General features: G+C 40.3%; 1 protein-coding gene across 1 annotated transcript in view; it reads left to right on the top strand.

The window, feature by feature from the left end:
- Window positions 1-1,964: 1,964 nt before the first annotated feature.
- The window catches only part of LOC141148180 (uncharacterized), a 57,853-nt gene continuing 50,021 nt past the window's right edge, over window positions 1,965-9,796 (top strand). The window contains exons 1-2 of the mRNA XM_073635377.1: window positions 1,965-2,430; window positions 8,733-8,859. Coding sequence (XP_073491478.1) covers window positions 2,112-2,430; window positions 8,733-8,859 — 446 coding nt within the window. The 5' untranslated portion in view covers window positions 1,965-2,111. The remainder of the gene's footprint in view (window positions 2,431-8,732; window positions 8,860-9,796) is intronic.

The raw sequence follows: 9,796 nt of genomic DNA, 5'->3' as shown, positions 1-9,796 counted from the left end.
TTATACATAGAAATAATAAGCCCATATCAGGAATGTGCAGCATAATTGATTAGCATAGAATAAAACTAAAAAAAAAAAAAGGAATATATATACTTGTATTCACTTTTGTTGCCAGCAGTTTAGACATTAATGGCTGTGTGTTGAGTTATTTTGAGGGGACAGCAAATTTACACTGTTATACAAGCTGTACACTCACTACTTTACATTGTAGACAAGTGTCATTTCTTCAGTGTTGTCACATGAAAAGATAGAAGAAAATATTTACAAAAATGTGAGGGGTGTACTAACTTTTGTGAGATACTGTATATATATATATATTTTAAAAAATTAAATTCCTGTGGGAAAACCAGAATTGCATTATTATTATTAATTAAATTAACTGCTGGTAGGATCACCAGTCAAAGTTTGAAGTGGAGTTCCACTCCTAAAATTTTTTTTGCATTATTCAGCTGCATTAAAAACAATTAATAACATTTGGAAAACAAATATATTTTTTTTTACTCACCTTTTCATGACTGTTGCTAGGAGGTCCCTCGTAATCTGCCTCTTCCTCTCCCTGGCGCCCGACATCATTTCCCTCGGCGCCCGTTCTCGCTAGTGCTCCTGGGAGATGCTTCTCATCATTTCCCAGGAGTCAGTGGGGAGTGCCGAGGGCCATCACAACAGGGGCGGGCACTTCCGACGATGACGCCCATTGTGATGGCAACGTCAGAAGTGTACGGCGGTGCGCGAGAATGGGCGGTGCATGCTGGTCGCTCAGCTGCACCAGAGCCCGGAAGATCGTGCTTGTGTGCTTCACATTCCCACAAGCACTATGGAAACTGCCAGCAAAGAGAAATATAAGATTTATTCCTCTTTGAAATGGGCAATCGAGCGCAGATTGAGCACAGAAAAGTGAGTGCTCTAAATAATCGTTTTAATCAAAACATATTAATCCTAAAAAAAAAAATTGTTAACAGTGGGAACTCCACTTTAATTGAAAGCAGGAAATGTAGATAAAAACAACTTTTAGACATTATAGGAATATCTACAAATAGCCATTTGCACAGGCGTGGTTCACTGTTTCCGTCATCAGAAAACCCGCCCTGAGCAATGCCAGGCAGCCATCGCTGGAGAGCATCTAATGGCATAGATCCCAACTGTCCCTGATATGGAAGGACTGTCCCTGATTTGGAAGGACTGTCCCTGATTTGGAGCCATGTCCCTCTGTCCCTCATCCCTCCTCATTTGTCCCTCATTTTGGTCTGATTTATATAGATGTATATAAAATGCACTTTTTATCTATAAAAAAGTGTTTTCCAGCACTAAATCTTTCATCTGATTTCTAAATTGCTGCATTTGTAAATTCCAAAAGCCAATATAAAGGAATAGTAGTGGTAAAAAAAAAGCCCTTGTGGGTTTAACCAATCTTGTTTTTTGCACAATTCTCCTTTAAGGGGGTGTGGCAGTGGGTGTGTCCAATGCCTGCATACTTTTTGCTGATAGGTGTCCCTCATTCCCATCTCAAAAAGTTTGAAGGTATGTCTAATGGGGAAGTACATTGTAACTGCAAAAGAACTACAGGAGATCTTCAGCACTATGATACAGTAAAGGGTGAAAAAAAAGGTGAAAAAAAAAGAAAAATCTGGCAGATTGTGACAATTGTGTCGGAAGTATAACAAAAAAAAACAATAAAAAAAAGTGCCTCTCATTCTTAAAATCATTTTGGTCTGGTCTGTCAGGGGTTACTATGTGAACTATCTGGTGGGGGGGGGGGGCTCAGGAAATGTTTACTCTCACATGAAACATTGTAAAAAGTAGACAAATTACAATCAGTTACAGATGGACTTTTTTCAACCTGACTAACTATGTAACTAAATAATTATGTAAGATGGAGGTGATTTTAATGAATTCTACAGAAAAAATTGTATTTAATTATACTTTTTTTTAAAATTGTTTGTTGTGTGTTGAAAATATCCATCCCAGACAGCTTGGAGTCATTTCCTGTAATTGTCTAAATGGAAAATGAAAGTATCTGAGATTGAGCAACTGCTACGACTGCAACTGACACAGAACATAAGACAAAAAAACATAGAAAGACAGAGAAAAAAGCAAAAAAAAATATATCAGCAATGGACATTAGACAGCTAGGGGACAACATCAGGAACTTCAGCCTGGATGATGGAGATCTGGGCAGTCAAGGTTACACAAGAGTCCTACTACAGCTGTTTGGCTATACAGGCCATGAAAAATCTTCCTTCATTAACTCCTGTAAGTACATCCTGGAAGAAGGTGAGAACTTCAAAGAACACGCTGAGGCTCGAAAAACCGACTATGGACCGACCATGGTCAGAAATGCCTATCCGCTTACCAATGTGATCACCATAGTGGACAACAGAGGATGCAGCAAAATGAACGATTTTGAAAGAGCTGAAGTGTATGCCCAGTTGGGTGAGTAACATTCTGAGAGCTCCAAAGGCTACGGGACTGGCAGGCTAGCCAAAAAAAACAAATAATGTAAAATCCAGATGATGCCCCTTAGCTCTGTAACACTTTGTTGGTCACTCCATAGAAGACCCTTATATGACTATTGTTGTCTTGGTTGTAGTAGAGGCAACTCTCCTCACTACAGATATGGCCACCTGAAGGTGGAGCTAAACCCCTTGGATTTAATTGCTACCCAAAACAGTTACATTCAAGGCATGCAGCGAATGATAATGGTTATATCCGAACTGTCAAGCCATCACATGCCTGGTGTCATCACTGATCACCTGGGCAACATCACGGCAACTGCAGATCAAACAGAACTCTGTGATGAGCACAGGACAGCTACTCGGTGAGTTCCAAAATCCAAAACTTTATTTGCTACATGTTAAAAAAACACAGTGGATACAGTGTTATGAACTTAATCATAGCATGAGGCTATGATTAAGTCCATTATGGCCGAAACACGCTAGCTGTATGCACTGTGATTTTTAGCATGTAGTAAATAAGAATTTGTATTTCTGAACTCACAGAGTAGCCGGCCTGTACTTATCACGGACTTCTGTTCTAGGAATGAATATCCCAGCCAAGAGCACTGGTTTCCAGCAACAAGTGTTTTAGAGATAGAACAGCAGAGCTTGGGATTTGTTCTCTGTTATACTGCAGATCAAACAGAGGTTAATGCAGCTTCATTGGTTGTAAAGAAGAGGAGGGTTTGGTTCCACTTGATGTCTGAGCCTAGAAAAGTGGGATCCGGCCATATTGGAGAACACAGTGCCTTGGGGCCACTATGTTCTGCTCAGCTGAGCCATTACTGATTAGTCTGAATGTGCATAAAATTTTCAAACATCAAGTTAAAAAGATTGTAAGCCATGGTGGGGTGATTTTTTTTAAGCTGTTATGTACACTCCAGAGCTTGGAGGCAACAAGTCATCACCATAGGGGTCAGCCAGTTGACAGCAACTGTCAGATCTCAGTTGTGGCTCTCATCTACAGAGTCATTCTCAAAGTAAATAAATGGGCAAATGTACCAGTTTTATATTATTATTATTTGTATTATTCAGAGCATATAAGCCTTTAATAACATGATTCCAGGTGTAATATTCCTGCAGAAAACCAATTAAGTCTGGTTCTCTATAAAGTGTAACTCTAAAAGTGACTGTGAGGTTAAGCCACACATTATAATTGAAGAAACGTATAGCCACTTCAGCTCTGGAAGGTTTCCCCCCCTTCCTGACCATTTTTGCGATACGGCACTGCATTACTTTAAGTGACAATTGCGCGGTCGTGCGACTCTGTAGGCTTTTTATTGCCACAAATAGAGCTTTCTTCTGGTGGTATTTGATCAGCTCTGCGGTTTTTATTTTTTGTGCTATAAACAAAAAAAGGCCGACAATTTAAAAAAAAAAAAAAAATATATATATATATATATATATATATATATATATTTATTTTCTGTTATAAAACATATCCAAGTAAAAAATTTAATTTCTTCATAAACTTAGGCCAATATGTATTCTGCTACATATTTTTGGTAAAAAAATACCAATAAGCGTATATATATATATCTATATATATATATATATATATATATAGATATATATCTATAGATATATATCTATATATATCTATAGATATATATAGATATATATCTATATATCTATAGATATATATATCTATAGATATATAGATAATATATCTCTATCTATCTATCTATCTATCTATCTATCTATCTATCTATCTATCTATCTATCTATCTATATATATATTTACTAGTAATGACGGTGATCAGCGACTTATAGCAGGACTGCGATGTTGCAGTGGACAGATCGGACACCTAGCTGATACTTTTGGACACTTTTTGGACACTAATACAGTGATCAGTGCTACAAATATGCGATGTCACAGTACAAACGACACTGTCAGGAAAATGGGTTAACATCAGGGGTGATCAAAGGATTAACCGTGTGCCTAGCTGGTGTTTTACTGTAGTGGGGGAGGTGCTTGTACTACGGGAAGGCAAAGATCCGTGTCTCTGCTTTGCAGGAACACAGGATCCAAGCCTTCCCTACTGACAGAACGACGATCTGCCTTGTTTACATAGGCAGATCGCTATTCTGCCTGTGTCCTGTGTAATCGGTGGGTGCCAGTGGACTTCGAGTTTTTGGTACCTGCTGCTCGCCCCAGACCCAGAAATTTTAGATCACACACTATGTACGGAGGCTATTAAGGATGGCATTACTTCATCCATTCTGTTAGCAATAACCTTTGCATAGACCTTAAGGTCCGTGTTAAGGAGAGATATTGGTCTAAAGTTCTGTGGTATGATGGGATTCTTCCCTGGTTTGGGTAATGTGACTACTAGAGCTCGAAGCATTTCTGCTGGTAATGAGCCATAGGATGCCGCTATATTGAATACTTTAACTAAATGTGGAACCAGGGTTTCAGAGACGTTATGGTAGTACTCTGCTGACAAACCATCTGGCCCTTGGGATTTGTTCAGTGCCAGGGATTTAAGAACTTTTTTAATTTCTTCGGCAGAAATCTGATCATTAAGGCGCTCTAGCACTTCAGGATTAAGAACTGGAAGTTTAACCATATCTCGGAATTCTGTGATACTTTTTGTAGATGGTTGGGCAGAATTCGGGTCTGATTTAAGGTTGTAAAGAGCACTGTAGTATTCCCTAAAATTATGCGCTATGTCCTTAGGGTGAGATAACTTTACACCTGTATTAGGGTCAATTAAATGGGCTATTCTTGTTTTGGCTTGCTTAGCTTTGAGTTATTGGACTAATACCTTCCCCGCCTTATTACCAGAGGAGTAATATGAGGCTTTTAGGCGTTTAAGACCTTTCTCATAATCATATAAAAGTACTTGTTTAAGTTCTGTTCTACAGCTCTTTAAATCTTCTATTAAAGCTTGGGTCATGTCTCTTTTATTCTGCGTTCCTAGATGGTGTATTTTAGCTAACAGAGATTTAGTCACCTGTACCCTTTGCTTCTTTTCCCTTGCAGTGATTTGCAACAGTAGGCCTCTGATATAGGCCTTGTGAGCACACCAAATAGTAGAGGCCAGAATCTCATCTGTAGCATTGAAATTGAAAAATTCCTCTAGTTGTTTTCTGACTTTCTCTCGGTGATCAGTGTGGTTGAAAATATGTGTATTATTACGGAAAAAGAATTGTGAGGGACACATTGAATTGTTCTTCCATTTCAATTTTTATGGGAGTGTGGTCTGACACGGTAATGGTGTCTATAGCTGTTAGTTTAGCTTTGTATAGGGAGGGTAAGTCTGTAAGTATTAGATCAATTCTAGATTACAATCTATGCGGATTAGAGAAGAATATGAAATCTTTTTTATCCGGGTGGTGACATCTCCAGACATGGTATAGAGATCAGTTATGTATAGTGGAGTGTAATGTTGATTTATGATGTAATATAGGAGGGGAGTAGTCTACTTTGGAATCTATCACCGAGTTAAAGTCTCCGAACAAGAGGAGGTTCCCCTTACATAAAGATTTAACCTTTTTAAGAAGATTCCTTAAAAAGGTTATTTCACCCTGGTTGGGAGCATATACTGATACAATCGTGTATACAACAGTATTCATGGTACAAACCAAAACAATATACCGCCCCTTAGGATCTGTGATAATGTCCTGTAAAGAAAATGCAACTGTATTATTAATTGTTATGAGAACACCATTGTGTATCGATTCTGCATTAGCAAAAAAAAATATGCTGATACTGTCTATGGGAACATTTGGGCCCTTTGGTGGCCAAGAAAGGTGTTTCCTGTATACATAGAACATCCCATTTCAGTTTCTGGGCTTCGGACCACATGAGTTTGTGCTTAAAAGGGCTATTCAAAGCCTTAACGTTGAGGGAAACAAACTTCATAGTCATTGAAAATCAAAATTCAGTCAGCAGACGTTCTTTGTACAGACTTATGAGGAGGAGGAGCTGTCTCTTTCACAGAAATTTTTGGTGCATTAATGGGTTGTACTTACAAGAAGCACAAGTTCTAAAGTTCTACAAGTTCAGTAGAGAGGAAATGGTGCCATCTATTGGGGAAGATAGGTGCAACCAGCAAATGGTAGGATGGATAGAGTATTGAAACTGTGATATTCAAGCAAAAATGGGTAATGCGAGGTGAGTAGTAGCACATATAGTCAATCATCTGGATACATCAAGTGAGGACAACTAAGAGAAAAAAACAATAAAAATGTAAAATGAAGTCCAGAGCCTGCCACGGAATCCAGAGGCAGTTGAAACTGCTTGACATTTGAGGGCAGACAACCCACGCCAACATGGCGATAAGGACTTTGTTCCTGGGTGTCTAGAGAATTATATGACTCCAAGGACCGCTTTCAGTAGAAATCTGCGAGGTACTCGTATGATAAATTTCCTGGAAGGTTCATGACCATTCCTCCCTTAGTTTAATTGGATCCTGGCATTCTTCTGCTGGTTTATCTGCTGGGAGAATCCGCCATTCTTTAAGAAATCATAGGCCAGATTCTGGTGAGAATATGTTGACTGTCTTGTCCAGGTGCGTCACTGTTAGCTTGGATGGGGTCCTCCATCTGTAGGTGATGTTGTGGCTTCTTAGGGCTTTTGTGATAGTAAGGAGCTTTTTCCTATGCTGTATAGTAACTTGCGATAGATCAGTATACAGAGCAATGCCCGCAAATTGCCCGCTTAATTGTGGGTTTTTCCGTATGGCACGCATTGCGTTTTCTTTGATATGATAGTAATGTATTCTTGTCAATAAGTCTCTTGGTACCGTATCACCAGTATCTGGTTTAATCTATTCGCTTGTCAGAAACTATGAATCAGACTGAGACAGAAGTACAGTTAAATCACACTTGTTTAATAATAATAATAATAATAATAATAATAAGGTAAACATAGTCAAAACATAGCCAGAGTTCAGGAACTGGAACGGATAGTCAAACAAGCCAAAATGTCAGGGAGCCAGAGAGGAGCGTAGTAGAACAGCGAGCAGGATCTGGAGCCAGAAGGAATGTCAGCCAAGCAAGTCTTTAACAGGAATACAGGAGAGCGTCTCTAGGGATGTGACCAAGGCATAGGCAGAGATCCTCTGGGCTGGACGGCTTAAGTAGGCAGAACTGATGAGCAGGATATCATCAACAGCTGAGTAGCTGTATAGAGAAAGGAGCTGACAATTAGCTGACACTTGAGCTTTGAGAAGGAAGGGCTGAGCCCAGCCCTGACAGCGCTCTGTCGATTATCAGTTCTATATCGGTCCCAATGGGCACTAGTAAGCATAGCAATTGGCGTATGTAGCCTGTCAAATCAGCGGCAGAAATGGACTCTGGAATGTCACGGAATTTAATACTGTTCCTGCATGAGCGATCTTCCATATCCGCCAGTTTAGCCACCATTCTCTGTATGTCATTTTGTTGTTCTTTGTATGCATCCACAAGATGATTGTGAGCAGAGAAGGCATCCTCCAATTTGTGTTCTGTGTGTGGTTGCTGCAGATCATGCACAGAAGCCTTGATAGGTTTCAGTATATTCACCATGTCAATGTGCAGGGAGTCTCTCAGGGAAATCAGCATGTCTTTCATTATAGACATTGACACAGGCTGAGAAGATGAAGGGAAGTGCTCAAGAGGGGTTTGGGTGGAATGCTCTGAAGCATTCTCTTCCATATCAGAATCCTCTGCTTGCTGGGCTCCTTTAGCTTTTTTAAATGTAGATGGGCTGCGGATAGATGGGCTGTTAGGGGGAGAGATGTCAGTTTCCCCTGTGTTTGCACAGTGTATGGCCATACATACCGAAGTGGATGATCTGCTGGAGTCTGAGGAGTGCTCTCCTTCCTCGGCAGGCCGCGTGTGTGCTCCGGTGCCATCTTGGTACACCCGTCTGTTCGCGGTGGGGTAATAATCTGTCAGTTTCTGTGGGGCTAGGCACTGTGAGCCCCGTTTGCGGATAGAACCTAGTGCTGCATCTTCCAGGGAAGCCAAAGGTAGTCACTGGGAGTACCTCCGTCGCTGGGTATCGTAGCTTGTCGGTGGCTTGGAGCAGGAGCTCAGCTAGCAGGAGCTTCCTCGCTGGCCGGACACGTCCCTGGCAGATTTTTTTTTTTAAGGGAAGTATCTGCCCTTACTAAATTAGCCCCCTCTTAGCCCCGCCCCGAAATCCATTTCCCGTACATGCAAATTTTGTTTGAACTATATAAATGGAAAAAATATTTTTGGACTCTAGATTTCTGGTGTGACGCATTCTCTGTGCCTTGTCAATTCCAGGAAACTTCATCCCCATCGGAGAGAAAGTTGAATGGAAAGACAATTACAAGGCTATGATGGGGGCCATCGAAGATTCTGAATTGGAACCAAATTTCTCAGACTTGATTGTCCCCATCTTTGTGTACAGGTAAGTGATTCTTGTGTTAGATGATGCATCCTTGGAGCAGATTGGTTTCCAGGAATTAGATGGTGGGCTGATCTAATGATAAGTTTGCTGGTGATATGTTCAGAACTGAAGGTGACCATGGTTTTTTTTTTGGTATTTACAAGAAAATCTTATGGTTTGAGGGTCAACATTATTTTCTTTAATTACTGTATGTATATTTCTGTTCTCTAATTTTTTCTGGTGATCCCCCTAACAAGATTACTTCCTGAGATAGTGTAAGAGATACCAAGTGCAGGTATCCAGCATCAGCAGGGATGACCAGTTCAGTGTAGCTTTACTTAGGAAACTGGAATCAGACTGATTATGGTTAGAATTAAGTTTATTAACCACTTAAGGGCAACCCTATAGCAGATATATTGCTACAGGGCGGCCCTCCTGTGCAAAGTCACGTATATATAGTTACATAGTTGGTCAGATGGAAAAAAGACGCAAGTCCATCTAGTTCAACCAAAAAAACAAATACAATCCCATATACACAATCCTTCATCCACGGTTGATCCAAAGGAAGGCAAAAAACCCCAGCAAAGCATGCTCCACTATGGGAATGTTTGACCATTTTTGGCATGCATTGAAAAGGATCAACTCCAGAGATAAAACGATAATTCTCCCACTTTACAAGACGCTGGTCCGGCCGCACCTAGGGTATGCTGTCCAGTTCTGGGCCTCAGTCCTCAGGAAGGATGTACTGGAAATGGAGTGAGTACAAAGAAGGGCAACAAAGCTAATAAAGGGTCTGGTGGATCTTAGTTATGAGGAAAGGTTGCGAGCACGGAACTTATTCTCTCTGGAGAAGAGACGCTTGAGAAGGGATATGATTTCAATATACAAATACCGTACTGGTGACCCTACAATAGAAATAAAACTTTTTCACAGAAGAGAGTTTAACCACTTGACGACC

This window comes from Aquarana catesbeiana, linkage group LG06 (assembly GCF_042186555.1).
Source record: "Aquarana catesbeiana isolate 2022-GZ linkage group LG06, ASM4218655v1, whole genome shotgun sequence".
In the NCBI taxonomy this organism is placed as follows: Eukaryota; Metazoa; Chordata; class Amphibia; order Anura; family Ranidae; genus Aquarana; species Aquarana catesbeiana.
Note: the sequence above shows the minus strand (reverse complement) of the source record. Positions and strands in the feature narration are given on the sequence as shown.